The sequence below is a fragment of the Indicator indicator genome, chromosome 22, assembly GCF_027791375.1.
Source record: "Indicator indicator isolate 239-I01 chromosome 22, UM_Iind_1.1, whole genome shotgun sequence".
NCBI classification, from domain to species: Eukaryota; Metazoa; Chordata; class Aves; order Piciformes; family Indicatoridae; genus Indicator; species Indicator indicator.
In genome coordinates this window covers 9,608,594-9,631,273 of record NC_072031.1, presented here as the reverse complement: position 1 = coordinate 9,631,273, position 22,680 = coordinate 9,608,594, and the positions used below count along the sequence as shown (strand labels likewise).

General features: G+C 39.6%; 1 protein-coding gene across 1 annotated transcript in view; it reads right to left on the bottom strand.

Annotated features, from left to right (window-relative positions):
- OTOA (otoancorin) overlaps positions 1–22,680 on the bottom strand; it is a 31,459-nt gene that overhangs the window by 5,037 nt on the left and 3,742 nt on the right. The window contains exons 7-23 of the mRNA XM_054391126.1: positions 21,677–21,912; positions 21,357–21,460; positions 18,543–18,649; positions 17,986–18,125; positions 15,430–15,553; positions 14,846–15,061; positions 14,205–14,372; positions 13,758–13,898; positions 13,112–13,167; positions 12,569–12,686; positions 12,006–12,079; positions 10,412–10,547; positions 8,865–9,055; positions 8,090–8,183; positions 6,908–7,037; positions 3,297–3,484; positions 151–306 (exon numbers count right to left, since the gene is read on the bottom strand). Coding sequence (XP_054247101.1) covers positions 151–306; positions 3,297–3,484; positions 6,908–7,037; positions 8,090–8,183; positions 8,865–9,055; positions 10,412–10,547; positions 12,006–12,079; positions 12,569–12,686; positions 13,112–13,167; positions 13,758–13,898; positions 14,205–14,372; positions 14,846–15,061; positions 15,430–15,553; positions 17,986–18,125; positions 18,543–18,649; positions 21,357–21,460; positions 21,677–21,912 — 2,379 coding nt within the window. The remainder of the gene's footprint in view (positions 1–150; positions 307–3,296; positions 3,485–6,907; positions 7,038–8,089; positions 8,184–8,864; positions 9,056–10,411; positions 10,548–12,005; positions 12,080–12,568; positions 12,687–13,111; positions 13,168–13,757; positions 13,899–14,204; positions 14,373–14,845; positions 15,062–15,429; positions 15,554–17,985; positions 18,126–18,542; positions 18,650–21,356; positions 21,461–21,676; positions 21,913–22,680) is intronic.

Below are 22,680 nucleotides of genomic sequence, written 5' to 3'. Positions count from 1 at the left end.
GACATCAGTGCTGACCTACCTGCCCACTTTCCCTGGGCTCAGAGCCACTGAAAAGCTGGAGGAAGTAGTGTGGATTGCTGCATCTGTTTCCTAGGCAAAGGGTGTGAATCCTATGCCTTTTACCAGGAGTACGTTCCAGAACATACTCACCTGGGTAAGAGTCCATTCTGTTTGCTGACTAAGTACAGAAATGGTGTCAATAGAATGCAAATCCAGCTCTTTGATCTCATGTTCTGTGAGTGCCAGGGCAATGCGGCCCAGGGAAACGATATGATAACTTTTCCAGTGTGGCAGTGATCCCCAGACCTTTAGAAGAGGTTCATTAATATCTGTTAGACCATTATGAATCTTTCTCCATACACACCATTCCCAAACTCCTTGGTTTTAAAAGTCCCAATACCCAAAATATGCCTCTTTGCACACAAAAGGATTGCTACAACTTAACTTTTGTCCAGAAAATTAGAAAGGTCAAAGCTGAAGGAGTATCTCTGCAGTTGCCTACTAAAAGTGTTTTAACTTCAGATATATATGAAGCTGTGCAACCAGCATAAAATAAGAAAAAAGCGGCCAGACCGCTGGAATGAGATACTCCTTACACAGAGCTGTGGTCTGTCCAACACCGAGCAGCCTCAGGACCACTGGGCTGTTCTCTCAACTATGACCCTCAGGTTAAGGATTTGTTTAAAAGATGCTTTCCTGGACTTGTACCTCCACACTGAGTTTCCACCAGATCTTTTATGTTGGTTTTACGATGTCATAAAGAAACAGAAAAAGCATCTAAGCCTGGGAAATTTCCATCTTTTACAAAGAAAATAGATAGTAAAAAGCATCAGCCCAGTTTTAAAGCATTTAATTCTCTAGCTTAAGAGATATGTGAAACATGGGCAGTTAAAAATGTTGTGTGTCTATTTCCTGATCTAGGTCATAAACTACAGAATGTGAAGTACTTCATAAATAGTATTATCTGACAGTGCTGGATGAAATCTCAGCCGTTATGATATAAATAACACAACACATGATGCTGGAACACTCCTTTGTCCTCATTCACCTAGAGACTACAGATCCATACATCTGTTACCAGAGCTTGGAGACCTTCCACTTACAAGTGAGCTAAGCTTCTTACTTTCATTAAGACACAATCTGATAACCAGACTTTTTGAATTAGTTTGGGACCATGATAGTACATGGTTTCTTTTAGGGGAAATCAATCAATTTAGGAGAAATTAAAGCTGGCTTAATCAGACTTTTAATTAAAGATGCTCTTTAGTTAATAACATAACAGCATGTTATGCACATCATTTCAAAGGGCTTTGCCTGTACTGGCTGATTCCTCAAGCTTCACATTCAGTGTAACACTATGTTGCATTTTCCAAATGAATATACAGGAAGCCTGTCTTTGTCTAGCAGCAATCTGTCTCACAAACACTCATACACACAGAATATACTTTCATTTGTTGCACTACAGATCTGTGTATCTTTGCAGTGATAATAGCTGGAATATGAGTGTATTAACCTTGTGTGCGTGTCATTATGTTGCACTGCTGCAAAATACCTTAGTTCTCACGACCTCAGATGTGCGCTGTTTTTATTTTCTACTAGGATTGTATTTTTTTTTTCCTTTTCCTAACCACATGTCTTTGAGCTGACAGAGGGAAGTTGTTGATGTAGTGGACTATTGCCCTATTGCAATAAGGCAGTAGAGAAAGGATTGCAGAGAGTTACCATCTGCTTTCAGAATTGTGGTTAGTGCCACTTCACTTTGAGCACCTGCAGTTCAGGAGTTTTAAAAGCTGAGCCTCACTGCTAAAAACTGCAGTGTTTGCCTTATCTACCCAAAAGTCATGGTCAGATCAACTACTTTGGCTGCAGCTGCTGCTCTGAGGAGATGCTGTCCAGGCCCACCTTTTCCACTGCTCCTGCTTGCCTCCAGAGGTCACGGTCCTCATCTCCAAGCATCTGTGCTCGTACTACTTGCAGCCAACTGCAATTATAGATGCTTCCTAACCTCATTCTGTCAGAATGAGCTGATAGAGCCTAAAAAGGACTTTTAAAACATTGGATCACTTTGACAGAACGAAATTACAGAGCCATGCAGAGATGGAAGCAGAGAGCAGATAACCTACAGCAAATGCTGGTGACACGAAGTTAAAAGATAGGTTGGAGATGGCAACCTCTTCACCTCTAGGTTTTCTGCAACTAAAACAACTTAACTTACTGTACCCTAAGGCTTTTCCTTGCTGAAACAAAAGTATATTTGGGACACTACCTGTCCCTGGCAGTGCAGGCAACCATCAAGCAGCAAGAGGTCACCCCCAAGGAAGAGTAGCAACAGGGATGGAGCAAGGTTTGACTTCTCTCCTAGCCCACAGGTGGCCAAGGTAGCACCACTCAGAGCCCAGACACCTTGCTGATGCTCTACCCCAGAGACAGAATGCTGAACTGGACCCAGAGTAACACTCTTCCCTGAGTACTCTGGCACAGATCCTGTGCTGCAGTGTAGGATGGGGAGAAGTTTTAGTTCTGGCTTCCTGCACTGCTGCTGCAGCAGCATAGGCATCACATATGGGCTGAGTGTAGTGCAGAGACCTCTCTGAGGAGCTCAAGTGGAGCTGCATTTCTGCATTCTAAAAGAAAGAGATGTGGCAGGAGTGGTGAAGAGAGCTGAGACTGCAGCCCTGTTCCTCTCCATGAATCTACAGCCTGGCAAAGATAGAGGTCTTCTGTCTGCTGTGTTTCTGTAATGTGCACTCAGCAGTGCCATCCTAGTAAAGGCAGACTAAATGCATATGTTTATTTTTCCTCTCTAAAACTTCCTACTGATGGGTTTGTCCCTGCCTATGACAAGAAGGTGGGAGAAGAAGCTTTATTCAACTAGTAACAGTCTTTTTCAGTCAGTCTGGTTTTACACCACTGTAATCTATAAGCTATATTTAATGTTGGTGTAAACAGTTTAACACTCTGAGTTTAATTCTCAGCAGGCCAATCAACAGCCTAGAGTAGTGCTTGCTGATTTTTCTTTTATGAAAGAAAAACGAGAATCCAGCAACAGAAAAGCAACCCAAAAATAAAAGCACTTAAATTTTTCATCTGCCAATAGCTTAGAACAACTTTCCTGTTGACTCTAAAGCAAGGGCAATAGTCTTCTATCAACATCCCACATTATTTTTCCAATAAACAAATAGATGCTCTTGTAGCAATAATGACACTGCTACAGCACAGTTATTTTAGAACTGCATAGTTCAATAAAACCAAATCAAATTATGGATTTAATTTTCCTTCACAGACAGGATAGTTACCTGCTTGGCTCTTTCCTTCAAGGCAATAAGCTGGGAGCTATTAAAACCTGAGACAGTCCCAAGAAGATCCACATTTTTGTCAAAAGTGCCTGTGTCCATGCATTTCAGTTCCTGAACTGACCAAAACATGTTTGCTTCTTCTAATTTAATAATTTCTTCTGAAGAAGGCACTCTGGTTCCCAGGCAATCTGAAAAAAAAAGTCAAAAGTCAAGAGTTTTCTTCAAGGGGACTGAAAAAAATAAAGCAATACAGAGATTTGAGTGACAGATGGTGAATTAACTGCAGCTGATGTGATATTGATAAATTACATTGCCTTGCAATTAAATAATTTATTTAAATATTTACATTAACACCCTGGATATAAAACTAGAATTTGTCTAACTTGCAAGAAATGTTACATTCTTTGTCCTCCAAAGACAGTGCATGCTGGAAAAGAAAATAGGAGCAGACATATTTTAGAACAGTTACAATATAGGATGCCACAGTAAAACTAAAATCTGGATGTGTGTAATAAAAGTAACCAATATCCTGCAAGTTTCTCTCAAGTCTTATTCCCTAAAGACATCAAAATTCAGGCAAGGGATTATTCTGAGGTAAAGCCATCATTTACTGGGAGTCTCGCTTGAGTAAGAATGAAATGTGAATCTTTGGGATGACCTTGGTGGAAGTCTCCGTAAAGCTATGTTATTGTTCCCCAAAAAAAGGTTACAGCTGAATAAACCTCACTTTCAAGCAGCACATGTGAACCCAGCTCAGCTGGAAAGTAACAGACCTGGGAGGTTCTTTTACTCTGAAACAGCCTGACAAAGATGTATGTCTACTAAGACTTGCCTGACATTTAAACAAGGTGAAGACAGAAGCTGGATGTGTCAGAGAAGCACAGTGCTTGTTCTTCATGTCAAGCGCGTTGTTAAAATGTCAGGATCTAGAGTGAGCTGTTCACTTACAACAGAACTGTTTGGACAGACAAACTCCATTTAAAAACCTTATTTATGCTCAGATTCTAGCCCTATGCATGATCAAATGAGACAGCTTCCACTGTTTTAACAAATGCTGGTCTTTGTTGGCATAATCTACCTCTAATATTGATGCAACACAGAAATTAGAATTCTAATATGGCTGCTTACTGCTCTCTCCCTTGTCACTAATGTAGGGAAACCTTATTAAATAATTATCTACACCAAATAATCCCTACATGTCTTCAGATACGGTCATTAGAGGAAAAAGAAAGAATTTCACAGAGCTGTGCCTGAGCTCCCCCCAATAAATAAAGGGAGAACGTACAAAGTAGATTTGTACTTTGAAAGGAGCAGAGGAGGGATTTATTTGCATCAAAGGAAGCTGCAGTAGTGGGTAGAACACTGAAAAGACTGAATGTGTTGAGCAAACGAAAATGTTGTTCAGCTTCCACTGTACCATCTGATGTTCTGCTCTCCCTTTTCACCGCCCTCTTGTGAAGCTGCATTGTGTCACTTTCCCATGTCGCAAAAGGTCAGCTTTTATCATTTAAATACTACCCGTCCAGACACAGTGCAGTGCCCTTCCCCAAGTTGTGAAAATCCAACATTTTGTCTTCTTGGAAAAAACATTGGTATTTGTAACACACCAGATACACTGGCACCATTACAGCGAGGGAAATACTAACCAGATTTCTGACTTTGCTTCCTGTATCTGAGGCTACTTCACTCTTCGTTTTGTGGCATCATCACATTTAGATTGAAGAAGGACATATTTTATATGTAATATACTATAACATCTCAGTGCTTTAAGTAAGCAGCTTGAATTCTTTTTCCAGCACTGCCACTACATTCTGGTAGCACTTCGGACGCATGAGTCCTGAGTTTTGCCTTCTGTGTTTCACCTTGCCTTAATCACCACCTTTGTTCAATGTAGACTCAAGTATAAGACCTCTGTCACTGGTAACTGCTTCTATTATTAATATTAGCTCACAACTGGACTGTAGGAAATGTAAAATAGGAGGTTGGTAGCATGAAGAGCACTAGCGTATTCTAGAGTCATTTTCATAACATCCAGCTTTCTAGTGACCAGCAAATCAGCCATAACACTTCACTCCTTACTTAAACCACTATGTGAGTTGTGTGGAGTTGGAAAGATTATGTTTAGTAACAGAATCTCAATACCACACCTGGACTGTAGAAGTGTTTTTTTGCACTAGCACAAACAATCCTTCAATTTTTCACCTCACAGACTCTCCTGAGATGAGCTTGTGCACCTGAAGTGAAGAATGAAAAGTCTCCATAGCCTTGGAGCCAAGTTACCCTTTGACAAAGATCATTAGCTTCACTGGCAGATTGATATTGGTGTTGCATTGCAGATGAGACAGCTCTGCAACTGCACTGAATGTGAGTGATTAAAGAGGTAAGGATTCATGTTGTTGTAATCCAGGCCTGATCACCTGAAATACCTTGTGCTGCACCTTTGGTCCTGGGGCCCATGTCTAAGGAAATATGATTTATGATCTGATAGTTTCCTTGATCAACAAACGCATACAGATGGACTAACAGTCTGCTATTCCACCAGTTCGATTCCGCTCCTTTAGAGCATGATAATTGTGTAATGACTGCTCTGATCAACAGAGGTCATGGGTTTTTTCAGGCTATGCAAAAATACAACTCTGCAGAACACCCTCTGCATCTCTCTGTGTATGAATACAGCACTATCATGAAGAAATTAATTCCCAAATACATACAGTCATCATTTAGAGCTGCTGTTATACCAGCAGATGGATTTCCATGGTGGCTCAGGGTTTGCTGAGAGCTTGGACCTGTATTTTGTTAGGCATAGAACCAATGGGGAAATTTTCAAAGAGATAAAGGCAGGCTACCAAAGTCCTTAAAATCGTTGGGGTATCAGTTCCCATCAGCACTTTTCAAAGCAAAGTTGTTTTCCATGGCACAGGATGGTGTAGCTTAAAAATTCTGCTTGGGTGAATTTCAAGTAAGAGAAAGTTATTATAATAACAGAATATACTCAACATACCTGATACAAAGAAAACGATCCATTTTTCATAAGAGATTCTAATGATTCGCTTGGTTGCTAATTAAAATACCTTTTAGATTATAAAACTTTTGTCCATTTAGACAGACAGAACACAGTGCCACCAATGTCAGATTGAAAAAACAGTCGAGTCAACATATGCTCCTGTCTGGCAAAGGATTTACTATGTGCAATCTTTTGGCACAGCAGTAACTTGTCACCTTCACAGGTTTTTAATGCAAGGATTTTCACTTATATTGCAAAGGAAAATAAAAATAAACAAAAACCTCCAATTCAAATAATTATTTTTTCCCCCTTTGTGCATTCAGGAACATTCCAGGAGATGCTTAACCATGCAATCCTGTAACAAAATTGTTTCAGCAATTGCTCAATGTATCAGACAACTACGGGCAACAGAATGAAGACTTCTGCTGTTTTTTGGCAAAGTCTGCACCTCTAAGGTACTTGGTGTTTTACTTTTTATTATCTGGCTTCTCAGAATGTGTTTGATGACCAAGGAGAAAAAAAAGCCTTTTTGAACTGCGTGTTCCCAGCCCCAAATGGCACCATTGTAAATCTGGAACTCTGCAGAGATATTGGGTGAAATACTGACCAGGTCTGGTGAGAGATGAGTCAGTGCTGGCAGTGGCATTGGAGATGGATTCAAATACAGTTGATAGAAGCTCTTCAGCTGAAGAAATTGGTCCAGTTGCCTTCGCTATTTGCAAAATGGTATCTGGGAACTTCCCAAGTAAAGAAAGAATAAATAAGATTTCTTTCTCCCTTTTAAAACAATCAATTTGCAGAGAAAGACTTGTGCAGACCTCAACAAAGTAGGAGTTAGTAACAACTCAGTCCCCTTCCTATTTGTGCAGACGTTTCAGAAGAGGAGAGTAAACTGGCTGGTACTGAAAGGTCCACTGCATATGTTTGAGAGGGGGGAAAAAATCAGAAACAAAGCCAATTCTGAGTGATACTCCCTCTTGCATGCCCTCTCAGCTTCTGGTGACACCCTAGCACTGCCTATAGGAGTCTGTGGTCAGACCATCCTTTATTTTGTCTTAAATTTTCCAGATCAATATAAGAATTGAGCATAGGGACCAGATTAAAGTTATGTGACGTAACTTCAATTTGTTCATTATTTTAGGCTTTTTTTGACCTCTCTTCTCCACCCTGCTAAACACCTTCCTTTCAGTTAAAGAGTCCTGTTCTATTTGATTAATTATAATCTCCTGAGAAAAGCTGTTTGTGCTTGCTTCCAGTATAGTTTACTTCTACACACAAAAATTTTAAGATTATAAGAACAAAAGAGAGCAAAGAAACTACAAAGTGCAATGCTGAGGCTATCAGTTATTATTAACATGTGCTAAACCAGCCCTAGGGCAAAGGGCTACATGAGCAAATGCTAATTTGATTAGCGTGATCCCATTATTAACAGGATAAGAAACATAATTTTCATTGTTGTAAGGCAGGATAATGGAGGAAACAACACTGAAAGGTGTAAAGTACTAACAATTATCTGAGTCTGTGCCACTCGAAATGAACCTTTCTTTATATTTCCTACATGACAATGTACAATTTTTTTTTGTCTATACTACCATTACTTTTGAGAGGAAATCTCAGAAATTTTGAAGGAGTCAGGAATGTGTGAAACATCAACACATGGTTCCTTGCCAAGAGAATTATCTACCTAGTTTAGCATTCAAGTTACGTAATTTACACTGCCTCACGACAGCCACAAAGCCAAATTCTAACATTATATGCTTAAAATTTAAAAATCATAATAAAAACATACCTTTTCAGCAAGGACATTTAGCTCCCTTTTTGACAGCAGAGATATGAATGGTCCAACATCTAATGTTGTTTCAGCTGTCCAGTTGTTTGGAGAGCTGAAGACATATTTTGGAAAATTAGTTTGCAATCAAAATTCTACTGTGACTGTAAAAAAGATGGAGACTCCCTTATTATGAAAAGTCACCTGGAAAAGGTATAATGGGCACAAGTTCCTCCTGGGGAGATTCTGATTAGATACAAGAGGAAAAATTTTCACAAGGACAATCAGCTATTGGAGCATCTGCCACATGGAAGTAGAGGAATCCCTAGCATTGGAACTTCTCAGATTCAGCTGGAAAGGGTGCTAGGCCATCTTATCTAGACTGTGCTTTTTCCCTCTAGCTCTCTCTCACTGTCACAGGTGCTTGCAGTCTTTATTTCTCTACTCATACCAGCACATTAACCACCCCACTACCATTTTCCCATTCTTTGCATTCCTGCACCATTCTCTGCATGTAACATCCTTTCTCTTGCCATGCCAGAGTCTGTTGGCCTGCCATTCCTCAAACATTAGACATTTTCTCCTTTTCCTCTGGCACTTAAGTCATGCATGCATTTAGTTCCAGTTATCATGTTACACACAAGAACAGAAATGTCATTCTAGTGGACAAAGATTCCAAGCTCAGCCAGTGACAGAAGTTGCTTTGTGTTTTTTTCATTGCAGTTGCAAAGCAAACAGTTGGTATTTGCATGGCTCAACCATCAGCATAAACAAGGAGGTATATCTAATACCTTACCCATATAACTCAAGGAGTTTGTATTTAATTTCAGCCTTCTGCTCATGGCTGAGGTGTTGGCAGAGTTTGAATTGATGAAGGGCTGTTGCCATTGCCCTTAGGGACATTCTGCCATGTAGAAAGGCTGGAGGTAAGTGGCAGATTAGATTTCCAAGTAGGTCAACGTCATATTCATCAGCGATGGAGCCGTTCTGAAACAAGAAGCATTTACCTTGCTGGCAGAGCTAATCTTGGCTCTTGCCTTGTTATCACTCAACTGCATCACAACCCTTTTAAGCTCTGTGACCCTTTAAGGAACAAAGACACAACAGTTTTCACTGGGAACTTAATCTCTAATTTTTGCAGAGACTGCTTTATACTTTCAGCTTTTACCAGTGTAACCGGTGGTATTTAATAAGCCCTTCTCAGAGATTTCAGTGTATTCCTCATTCCACATTGAAGCACACCTAACAAATACTTAAAACTCAGTCTCCTGCCTGAATCTCTATATCCAGGTGACCACCCAACACCTGCAGAGGTGGTGCAGTTCTGCCTGGCTGCAGACCCCTCACAAGGCCCTTGTAGTAAAGGGACCACATGCTCTTGCTCTCAGAAGGTTCAGCTCTGAGGGTTTCTCTTTTCTCTTTCTGTCAAAACTCTAGGGATTACACAGCTGGTTAGTATGTATAAGGACATGAATATTCACAGCTATGTCAAAGAACTACTTTCCCTTAAAAACCAACAAATGCTGCAGCTCCCAGACAGCAGAAGTCACAAAATCCTCTTGGTACCACCACCACTCCCACAGAGCTTCCTGTGCCACCAACAGCACTACAGGACGAGCATGGCTTGGAGCAAGGGGGAACAGCTCCTGGTGCACCAGGGTCAGCTCCAGGCCAGTTGACTGATCAGCACCCACATTGCATGAGAACACTTTGTAACATGGATGGAGCTAAAGAAAATTGTTAAGGAAGCTATAAAAAAGGTTTCTTTAGTGAGGGAACAATAAAATCAAACCAGTACATTAAAAACCACAAGGACACAGTCAAGAACTTGTACAGATGGTGCCTGACATATATGAAATGTCGTGCAGGAATATGTGCAAACAAAGCCCCAGAATGGCTGAATTTGAAAGGAACCTCTGGAGGTCACCTGGCCCATGCCCCTGCTCAAAGCAGGTCAGCTATAGCAGGTTGCCTGGGACCTTGGCACTAAGAATTTGTCTGAGCTAGGTGAGTCTAAACTGCTCTTGCTTGTGATGAGGAAGAAATTATCATGCCGAATTATTTGCTTTGGGGCTCCCAGAATCCACCAGCTGTGGCTTCATTGCACACACAGAGCAGGACAGTCTCTGTCTCAGGTTGCCATCTGTATAGAAGAGACCATGAGTGTCTGCATGCAGAATGAGAGTACAAGTAGGCAAGATAACTTTGTGATCCACCACATGGCAATAAAGAGAGAGAAAATTAATCAACCAGTACCACTTAGTTCAGAACTGTCAGTAGCTAATTACAGATTACTTTTTAGCAGCTTCCCTTCCACTGCGGACCCCTTCTAGCCATACATACCAAGCACTCCTGCACTTTTTGCAGGACAGTGTTCTTTTTGTGAAGGCTTGGATTCAAAAGGTCCATCTCAGTCTTCCCCAGACTTTCAATGAAAGGGACACACAAAGGGTCTGAAACATACTCTAGGTACTCAGCCCTGCAGAAAGAATTCAAATGGTGTGAGAACATAAACCTGACCTTTCTACACCCACAACCACACTCGTAAGCTGTGGTGACAGAAAAATTCAGAGACAAGCCTTGAAAAATTGTAAACCAGCCAAGCCAGAGAAGTGCAATTAATCCACACTTTAACTTACATTTTCTTCTAATTCATCAATGGCTAAGGGTTATGGTTAAGCTGCATGGACAAAAGTGCTTGGAGCTGCTTTAATGCCATATGAAACAAGACTGTCCACAGTTCAGAAACTTTTCTCCTTTCTCCTTTTATTAGGAATAATTTTCTGATGAATGAAGTTGTGTTGGGCAGGTTAAGGACAAGAAATAATTTTAGAGTAAGCTTCCTTTCTACCAAAGTCCAAGAAAGCCTGCCAAATTAAACAAAGTGACATTCTTCTCCACCCAGGTGGCAGGCAGCCTTTGCAAACAAAGCCACAAGCCCAGCCTTATCAGGGTTTGCAGGCAACAGCACCAGCAACTCCTGATGGCCATGAACAATCAACATGCAATTGTTGGCCAAACAACACGATGCTGCATTCTGCAGAAAACTTTATATTAAAGTCTATTATTTTTTGTTGGTTTTAAGCAGTGCAATGCTTTTTCCAGACAGAATCCTTTTATCTTCTTAGTTGTTTTTTTCTTTTTTTTGACTACAAATATTCCATAGAAAGAACAATTTTTATTCCCTTTTATCCCTTTAAGCGTGCTGGAAGAGTGAAATAAAGGAAAAGGGGGGATTAGCAAGTTGTACAACCCAGAGTTCCTATCAAGGTACAATTATTATTTTTTCTCTGAGGAAAGAAGCTATCACAGAATATTACTTGGCTATTGACGCAATGCAAAGTTTTGCTATCTTACAAAAATGTCTTCAAATATGCTGAAATGTTTTTAACAACACAGAGCAATGTGCTGGGACAGTACCCAATGGCTTTGTCTTACATATCCACTCTCCAAAAAACCCCAAAGAGACAGGAAAACCAAGTCTCACAGCTGAGAGTAGGCAGGGAGGGAAGCAAATTAAAACCATTCAGCATAAATTGCATTTAAGTTAGTTTTGTGATTCTAAATGCTCAAGAAAGCCCAATGAACTCCTTTCTTTTAGCTGACATCAGCACCAGTACAAAGCAGCAACATCACAAGCTTTGTCATTGCTGGCACACCACTGCATCATCATTCAGTTTGCACACAGAGCACTTCAAGAGGGACTGATTTCAAGGATCAAAGGAATCCACAACTGTGACAAAACGAGCTGCACCAAAAGGCATCAGGTGTTACCAGCTTTCACTCAACACAGATTTTGGCTGCAATCTATAAATTACCATTTGTAGGAATCATCAGATTTCTTAGGACTGAGGAGGTTATTAAAAAGTGCTCAGAGGGATTACTGAGTGTACTGCTACAAATACAGTAACTTAAGGTGTAGTGAGATGTAACTTACGGGAGCACCAATAAGAGGAAGGGAGGAATAGATGCATTGAAGACTTTCCAAAACTTCCAAGCCAAACAATTAACCTAAAAGCAACAAAAATTAAGATCTTAGACATTTGTATTATTTGAAGATGAATGAAAACATGGTTATAAATCAGAATATATAAAAACTCTACAAATGCTCTTCAGAGAGCATTTTTCTTTGGCTCTTTTTAAGTAGCATGGAGTTCTCGTTTGTAGTTACCAGAGATAAAACATCCTATTATTTGTGTGCATGAGAGCATTTGTAGGTTTTGAAAAATTATGTGTATTTCCAGAGAGATTATTCATGAATTAGCAGGTTAGAAGGACTGCAGAAATTTCATGCCATTTTTAAGTGACAAATTAAACTGTCAAAATGAAGTATAACAGACAAATTTGCACATAAAAGATCTAAATGAGATATGTTAACAGAGAAGTTCAGGCATCCAAGATTTTGAAAAAATGAAAATAGAGTTCACCAAATACTAATTTATATATAGTTTGGATATGGAGTGGTATGTTTGTGCACACAAAATCTTATTTTGATTGTACCTGATATGGAGAAAGCAGATGAAGATTGTTCTCAAAGAATTTAAAACTGCTTAAAAACATGTCTGTGCCCATACTTTCAATGAGCTGACAAGTTACTCCTTTCACAAGCTGTCCTGTGCTGATAAGGAAAGAAAAGTTCAATCTTTTGAATACATAAGCAGGATCTAGTCCTTACTCCCCAAACCCATGTTCTAAGATACAGTTTCTTGACTACCTCTCTTTCCTGATTCTTGTAATTGAGAAGCTATTGGAAGCAAAAATGTAATCAAATTGAAAGCTACTGACTGGCACACCACTGCACCATCATTCAGTTTGCACACAGAGCACTTCAAGAGGGACTGATTTCAAGGATCAAAGGAATCCACAACTGTGACAAAAACTACTTTTTAATGAGGAAGGAGAATTACCCTCTGGTATCAAGGACTGAAAAAACATAAGTGCTATGTGGTTATTTTGTGCTATCTTAAGTTCTTGTCAGTCACTCTCACTCCAAAAATAGACTCAAACCCCATTCCCAGAGAGGTTGGAGACTGTTATCCATACCTGAGAAGGTCAACAGGATAGTTTTCCTTAGACAGTAATTCATACAGATACAAAGCCTGGAATAAAACCCACCATAGTTAAGGTTAAGTTTAGGTAATTCAATTGCAAGGTGCAATAATTACTGTAACATTTTTGTATGCTTAACTTCTCTTATATACTCTAAAGGCATTTCTACAGTCCAGCCTGGCCAAACAAAATGTTTGACATCTGGTGCTGAATTTATTTTTCACAGGACATCACTGACTGGCACTATGGGATGATGCTGAACATGTCCATGGCATGCAACCACAGAATAATTTAGGTTTGAAAGGATCTCTGGAGATCATCTGGTCCAACCTTGCATCTCTCTGGACAGAGCCAAAGGGTTGATTGTACATGCAAATGTCTCCTATAAAGTACCGGAAAGAGAACATCTTGTGCAGAATTTTGAAGACTTCTAAATGCTGCATTATTAATGATTTGCTTTCTGTAACATTGTCTCATAATACTGCCTAGGCTCTAAGTGACCTCTGGTTGTTTATATCAAGATATCTGTGCCAGTTAATTTCTTTTACCTATGCTCCTGGAACATGTGTATTACAATGCTCTTCCTATACTCCAAGCATACTAAATTGCAGTGGAGTGGGACCTGTATAACAAATTTTACCTGGCTACTTCTTAATTCTTTTACTTTCATCATTGAAGAATTATATCCAGCCTGCTTGCATAAATCAGAAAGAGATATTTCTTTAAAGAAAGCTCCTTGTATATCTTTGAGTGAGGACGAAAAATCTCCAGATGCAGTTATCTAAAAAGAGGAACAGATAAATACATGGCATTTCAGAACTGATGCTTAGATTTACAGGATTTGTGCTTCCTTCTATTTTGTGCAATATTTCTCTTAAGAGCATAAAGTAAAAACATGCCAGTATTAAAAATGCCACAGGACTAAGCAGTAGAGAGCCTCCAAAATATACTTGGGGTTCATAAAAACCACTGGAAATATTAACCATTGAGCTAGAATAGACATCTCTCTGACAACATTTTAAATCACACTCTGGCTACTGTGCTCTTGCACAGAGAGAACCTGCTACATGCTGCAGTTTATAATCACCTTCCTGAGGATCCCTTGATGTTGTGTAGGTGATAAATCAGATAAGTACTGGGATGTTGTGCCACGAATAATCTGAGAAAGCTCCTTTGGGTTCATGCTGTAGAATGACTGGGTGCTAATACCAGTTACCAATGTGCCCATTTGACTAACGTTATAGGATGATAAGACCTGCAGAGATAACAGCACAAACAAAGTTTTCTGGCAGCAGGTCTATTTAAAAGCAAAAGTTAATATATAAATCAAAACTATTATTGTTGCAAACAATAATGTTTCTTGCTTGGGGATGCACCTCCCTCAGACATCTTTCAAGTCAGACAAGATTGCCCAGGTTATGAATAAATCCAACAATTTTCTCAGAGGGTCCTATTCTTTCCATGGCAGTATGTTTGAATATATAATCTGGGATTTCTGATCATGCAAATTCAGCTCAGGGCAGTGATACAGACAAAATAATATATACAGCTGCCAAATTCAAACAGTTGTTCTCTCTGTTACTAGAGTATTCATTTGGGAGGTGCAGTCTTGGATGTTTTTATTTAAGCAAAATTTTAAGAAGTCTTCTACTAAACTTTCCAAAATCTAGAGCTGTTGTTTAGAAAAAAGCATTTCACTTTTAAAAACAGAAGGTAAGAAAGAGGTACCTTTTCATAAGAGAGATATTTACTGGATAAAATCATAACTTGGCTTTTTGCCCACCCAGAGACTTGGTTTAATGTTGCAATAGCATTATGTACTGCTTCAGGTGACAAAGATTCCAGCTGACTTGAAGTTACTCCAACCACAGCATCTGACAGAGATCCAAGGATATCATTCAACGTCTGGTTTTGCATGGCAATGTTCAGGAGTTGTGATTTGAGCTAAAGTAAATAATAAAATCAGATGGGAAACAGAAATCTGCCAAGAACTGATTTTCATTATCACCCAAAACTTTGACTAGAGTTTCTGCAATAGGCAATGGCAATCATTTAGTGATATCACACTTCTCAAAAATTCAAAAATATTGTCAGAAGAATATGGAACAGGAGGAAACAGAGACAAAAGAACAAGCACAATAAAAACACCGAGAATGTTTTTTATTCTTTGCATTAAATGATCAAAAATTATTTCCACTTCTTTCTTAGATTCCAGTCATTTTTCATTCTTTTCTTTCCAAATACAATAAGAATGTTCTTCCTCCTCTGTTTTCAGGATTAGGATAGCCAAGAAGAATGTGCATTGTACCCACCTTCTGAACCTCAGCCTGGAAGCCTCTCAATTGATTGCATTTAATCATTTGATGAAGTAAAGCACGGGCCACAGCAGCATCCATCTGTTCCATGTCACCATAAAAGCAAACCAATAAACCTAGCCTGTATAGATGAAAATGCATTAACTAACTTTTGACATAAAAGATATCATTCTCAGGAAACTGAAATAGAGCATGGCATATCCTACTTGTGTGCCAAAATGGAATAATTTCTGTGGCTACTGCCTTAAACTGTAGTCTTTAAAACTCCACATGGCCTGAAACTGGGCTATAAGACACACACGTTGTTCTCTGTATTCAGCTGAACTCTACCCAGATTGCTTGTGCTGCCAAATATTTAGCTTTCCTGATTCTATTTGTCCATGGCTGGATTTTCCCAGATAACAACTCTATTCCCCTCAGCAGAATTTGCAGTACATTCTCTGCTTTGAAAACGATGGAGGGCTAAATCAGTCTCTAGAAGTGCCTGCTGAGTTCTTATCTGGATTGGGTGTTTTGAATTCTGACCCCTGCTTGGATTTTACATGCAACAGATCTCATTCATGTGTGAGAGCAGCAGCTAGTTTCTGTATCATTTCAGGCTGAAACAACAACTGCTGTATTTCACATCAAACATAGGACTGGCTGGATGGAGACATGTCCACTGGCTAGGAGTAAACACCTTGAGGCTCCTGGTCTCAGTTGTGCAAGCACAGCAGTTTGCAAGGCAGTGTTGTGAATCAGATGTAGAGCTCATTTTTCTTCACAGTACCCATGCTGTAATATTGAAGTCAGCGGTTCCATTAACCTCTGTAAAGTGCAACCACATCACTGCAGATGGAGAGCAGTCACACACTGTTAGGGGTAAGCACCTGCTGTAGGTGGCCTTCAGACTTAGGCCCTGTGCCTATATGCTGCCATTATCTGCAGCCTGGCACAGAAGGTCTGACTTGTGCATCTCTCTCTCACCTTCAAACTTCATTGTGATGGTGGTGAATTTGTTTGCAGAAAGCCTGTAACAATCCCCTGTCCCTTTAAACAACTAGCCTTGGCTTTTATAATTTACACAGGTCAAGAACCTACAAGCCCAGCTTTCCTCTCTGGTTTTTAGCAAGTTAGTGATGCAGGTATGGGCAGAGTCTGGGCTATAAAGTCCAGATGTGGACTAAATCAACACCAGGCAATGCTGCAGCACTACCACAAACTCAGTGAAATTCTGCAGTGCAGAAAGGCTTAGTATTTAGTTCCTCTAGTCCCTCAATAATAACCTGCTTAGCAATATAAGATACTGCTTCAGCAGCCCATCTGAATTCATGGGACATCATCCAACTGACACACAAATCAGAGAAACACCCATAACTGCATTTTTATAACAAATAATTACCCTCTGATGCATTATTGCACAGCCACCAAGAGCTCTGCATCTCCTTTGGGATCAGCAGCAATGAATACTGCTAGTTCTTAAAAGTGTATTTAAATCATCAGTATGTTTAAAGCGAGTCATATAAAATAAGTGTGTTGTAAAAATGGAATATGTTAAGGATTATGGAGCATGACATTTTGCTCATCTGTGAGAATGTGGCACCTCTCATGAGTGATAAAGTAATTGTTGAGATTTCTGACACTGAAATGCAGAGTGGGGGCACAATTCTTCCCTCGCTTACATCTCTGACAATCAGCACTACTGCCTGGGAATCAGGGAGTTAAACTGCAATAACGACAGGAGCTCTGAAGCTTAAAACATACTCTCCATTAGTTTAAAACTCCAAGGTATCCCCCAAGGAGGCTACAAATAAGTTCAGCCAGTGGTGTCTGGGGACTAAATACATCCATTTACATGATTGTGTACAGCACCGTCTCGCAGGTAGCTCACTGTGTATTTATGAGTAAGAGCAATTTCTTTTGGTTGTTTTTTTATCATTATTAAAGTAAGTCCAGCGTCAGTTTGACAACCCTGAAAATGCAGTTCCCTGCTTACACACAAAACAGTCACATGGATTTAAACCTTGCAGAACCTAAAGAGGATAGCACGATGGTGGACTTTTACACCTCTTTACTTTGTGACCTCTTTGTTGACATCCATGCCAATTAAAACACACTCGCAGTCCTGGCTGGCATGAACTAAGACTTCTTCCTTCAGTCCTAACTGTAACATGATTTCCACAAAAAAACCTTCATCTTCTGTGATGCAAACAGCCAAGGCAACTCGTGTCCAGCTATCTCAATTTATTTTATTGCTGTACTGCACAATGTGATGGAGCCTTGACTGGGTCCCCCAGATACTGCTGTAGTCCTCCTACTAATACTACAGACAACTCCTTGCTGTGGAGCAGGAGACAAAGTGTTGGCTAATTAGGCACACCTCCAAAAATTCATGAAGTAGCAATTCTTCATTGTTGCTAAACAGGGTTGGATATCAGCCTAGATTTTTCTGCTGGAAGGAAAAAGATATGCCACATCAACAATATCAGCAGGTACTTAGTGCTCCTCTCTTTCCTCCTTACTTATTCATTCTCTCCATATAATACTGTAAAAGAAAAAGAAAAGCAGTCTTGCCTGTAGATAGTGGAAGTGTTTCTCATATCAAATCCTGATGAGTTTATTCTTTCCAGGAAAGCTTGTGCAAGCTCTGGTGTGATATCATACACTGTGTCCAACTGCTTTGTTGCATTGTCATAGCTAATGAATAGTCTTATCTGACCAGCACAAACAAAACCATGCATTAATTACAGTCAATACGTTTTACACTAAATTAATTGACTTACAGAGAGAGGAAGGGGATTGAGATAATACAGCATTTTTGAAGGCAAAGGTGAATGAGCAATTCTCAAACTGTCAAATAATTGAAGGTCTTTTATCACTGGTCCCTGTCTTTCAGCAAAAGTCACAGAAGACACCAATAATTGCATATTAATGATAGGCACTTTCAGACTCCAAAACCAGAGGAATATTTGGTTGACAATGGATTTAGATTCACTTTATATTTAAGTAATTAAAATATACAAATTAAATATACGAAGTTCTTTTTCATGTTTAAGTTTGCATTTGTGTTCATACTGTTTGTAGTTGACACCACTTAACAATGATTTATCCAGTCACATTTTGTTACTTACTTCATTGAGATTAATTTTCAGAATTTCTTCTAAAGGGAGATGGACCATGTATCTTCCCAAAATCCATAAATTTTCTGCACTGACCCAGGAAGTGGATTCATTGAACTCTGTTTTGTACATAACAAATACTACAATATTAAAGAAAGTCATTATTTTTCAAATCTATTGTACCCAGCATATTGTTATTGGTAACTAATAAAAAAAAAGTATCTGCAAATCAGAAAAATCTTTATCAGAGAGAGTCAGGTTCCCTCCATTTGCTAGCTTTTAGCACTACATTTTTATGAGACCATACATTTTTTAATGAAAATGTAATAGTGTTTCAAATGTCTCAAATGTTTGCATATGAAAATGATTAATGCTTTCTGCTGTCAAAACAGAAAATAGATACAGTATGGAACAGGAAAAATTAAACCACTAGAGCAGCATTTTTTATATTTAGTTTTCCTAATCAAATATATTATTTGAGAACAACAGGAAGACATGATACTTTGTAACACTTTATACATCTCATATATTATTATTGATGATACCATTTATTTCAGCAATATGCAAAAGCAGTAACGGAGAAATCCTTCATGTACCTGTATGGAAACTGATTGGCAAAAAATACAAAATACTGTCTGACAGTTAAAAAATGTCATTCACTGAGTAACATTCTCTCAAGGACTGAAAATGAAATCAAGATCTAAATACCCCTGAGAAAAAAACACTACTTATGGACTAGGTGGATACTCTGAACCACAAAGACAGTGGCTTTACCCAGGTGTGATACTTTGGATGGCTCAACATGCGATACCTCTGAACTCACAACTCTGTTACAATAAAATTGTCAGTGCACTTTGAAGAGTTTTCAGCATCTGAAAAAAACAGCCTCTAACTATCAGAAGCTGAAGAACTCCATTCACTAGCGATTTCTTTTGAAAGCAGAGATCTAAGCTTCTTAGCTGAGACAAAACGATGCTCCCAGCAGGCCTGTCAGCCCTCCATTTTTGACAGTGATATTCCATTACCAGGAATATTAACAGAGTTCAAAGATAGAAGAGTTAACAAAAACTAGCACAATTTAAGGATGTTGACTGTGGGGTTAAGCAGAAAAAACCTTGCAGTTATTAACCATGGTAACTATGATCCCCAAAAGCTAGTCTGTTCTTTTTCAAATGAGGTAAAAAAAATCAAGTTACAGCCTCCTGTTTTTTCAAGGGCTAGCAACATGCTTCATTTCTGAATAACTCAACATTTTTAATATATGAAATGTGATAATTGGCTGAGTGATAAAGAAATTTCTTAAAAAGCTTGACTCCAAGACGTAGAAGCCACATGTCATCTCCTGCTCACCAAGTGATCCAGCTGCAGGGGCTGCCTGAAACAGCAGGGAGATGTAGGATGATGGAGAAGACCCCTGCATTTCTGCAGGCACAACAGAGACACAGTGAGGACGTGTCACCAATATTAGCAAAAATTCTTCAAGGTGACCCCATAAGCACCATAAGCACCATGAATTTGAGGCTTTTTTCAAGTTGTTTGTTTTTTTTTTTCTGCTGAGCTTCAATGAGCTGCAGTGGGCTGATCCCCGTCTCAGGTGAGCTCAGTGCGCCAGTGCCAACATAGGAAGTTAAAGTGATTAAATCAGACCATTGCAGGACTCTTCTGTTGTCCCATGCTCTGTGCTGTGACACGTGGTGTGCAGCTCACTTGAGTGAGCTTTAGACTTGCCAACCTGGATATTGGTAGCGGTCCAACTGCGCCTGTTCAGGTCTGATGGGTTCTGCAGCTCATGTAACCATGGTAATCAGTCCACACTCAATGCTTTCTGGGGTGGATTCACCATATCTGCAATGCTTTGCAACCAGGAGGTAAAACATGGTAATTCTCAGTTTCTCCTAAGCTGGGTGATCTTTTACAAACTGTGGGTTCACTGATATTTCAGACACAGCTCAAGATGTCTGATGCTCTGAGATTTTCCAAGGACTACCGAGTACCATCAGGCAAGTTCTGCATCTTTACTTCCCCAGTAAGGCACTGGCAGTAGTACCACCTCACAGCATTATCATCAGCTTCCTCTCTGCCACTTAATGGGTTACTCCATTTTAAAGCAAATTTAGCTCCACTGAGACAAGGGGACATTTTGGTTTTGATTTCCTGCAAAGGGGAAGAACAGATACATCTACAAGTAAAATTCTCCCCTGACAGCACTGCTGGGGTGCTCAGTGAAACCCAAGCACTGGCTCTGATGCTGCTGCTGCTTTACAGCCCCCTCGTGGAGCCTGTCCTGCACTGTCCCAGCTGTGACACATCTGTTTAAGAATCATTAACAAAGCAAACAGATGTGGGTAAAATGCATAGAACCCAGAATTAATTAACTTTTTATTTTGTCCCTTTTCTGAGCAAGTCAGTGCCACGTGCAGTAAAACTTTCACAACATCCTGCATTTGTTTTGCATTTTTAAACAGTGCATTGGTTTATATGACACATGAGTTATGAGAGCTCTTTTTCTAGTCTGGATAGGAGTGCAGAAGTGAACAATGTGCCTGTGCAGAGTACCACACAACTGTATCTTATTTAAGTCTTAGAAAAAAGGACTTGAGCACAGCTCTGTGCAAAAGAGATGAAAAGCAAGCATCCTTGGACTATTTGCTGTGAAAACCAAAACCATTATGTTTTCTGTATTCTGAAGTAAAGGTATTCAAGACATCTACTCTTAAACGGACCTGTGTTACATTTGGGAAACAATTCAATACAATGGATAGGCCTTTAGCTGATTTTTTAAAATCTTACAAAAAGCAAGAAAAAAATCCTTTGTACCTAACGTACCACTCATGTTATGGGATTTTTGTAGAGTCTGCTTCATCCAACCATACAGAGCTCTCTGTGTGTTTGCTGAGGTTTGGTCATAGAGGTCCTTGAACACCGCTGATCTACGTGAAACAAGGGCATGTTAATGTAAGCTCACTAATGAATTAACTGTGTGCTTTAAATCCTACACACGGATAAATGTCTTTAGAAACAGCAGTACAAGCAGAAAGCTGTGTCTGGAAAACAGACTCAGACCATATAGTAACCTCTTTTTAAAAATACACATAGTCAGAAAATATTACAAAGTATTTGTTGTGTCTGGCAAAGAAATGGCTTACAAGTTTTTGAAGGCATCCTCCAGTAGAAAGTTTGGAAGGCTCCCAATGATATCAGGTTGGAGATAGCTCACTGCTGACACACGCAAAACCTGACTTAGGATATCCACACAGTCCAGAGCATTCATAGCCACAAAGCATTTGTCCAGCGTTACAAGGAACAAGGTCCTGTTTACTCCTGGGCTTTGAAAAATTTTCTCTCTAGTCTTGCTCCAGTCAAGAACAATATTTCCAATTTCCTGCAAGCAACAAAAGGTTAAAAGAATATCTCTTTAATTCAATATATTGCTACTTTCAAGGCCTAACAGAAAGCACTCTACAAAAAATATGGTTCTGTTCTCAGGAAAAATAGCTGCAAAATATTGTTTGGTTGCATTATTTCAGGTAATTCCTTTCTGGCATTGGCCAAAGACCATCCTGAATCTTTTGACAAAAATCAAAGCAAAAACCAGAAAAGTAATCCAAATAGCTGAAGTTATAGTGTGTGCTCTCATGAAAAATGAATTACTTGGAAAACTAAATTATATCAGAACTGAAGGGGTATTATTTCATACCTAGTTTAATATGTAGGTATCTCTAGAATAGACCTTTTCCCATGCAGTATTTCTTGCAGCCATTACTACAAACATCCCCTTCAGAAGATGAGTCAAAATCAAAGAGCCAACCCCAGGGAATAAAGTCATCCTAGTTGGGGAAGGATTATTAGGTTGCTCTATCTTACAAGTCAACATGTCTAGGTCAGGCTGTTCTGAGCTCGTAGTCCTGGGCTTGGTGATTTGTTCATGCAGTCCTGGAATAACTGGGTATGCTGTTGGAGAAGATGGAATCTAGACTTTATTGAAAGGGCTTATGCACTCCTGCTCTGCACACCTGTCCTGTGTGCTTTGGCAGCAGGAGCTGTACCACCATTGTTTGAATAGTGGATTATCCACTGTTTGTTCTGGGCAGTCACCTCATGTCTCTGGGAAACACTCCCTTTCTCCCAGATTAATCTCCACCCACTCAGC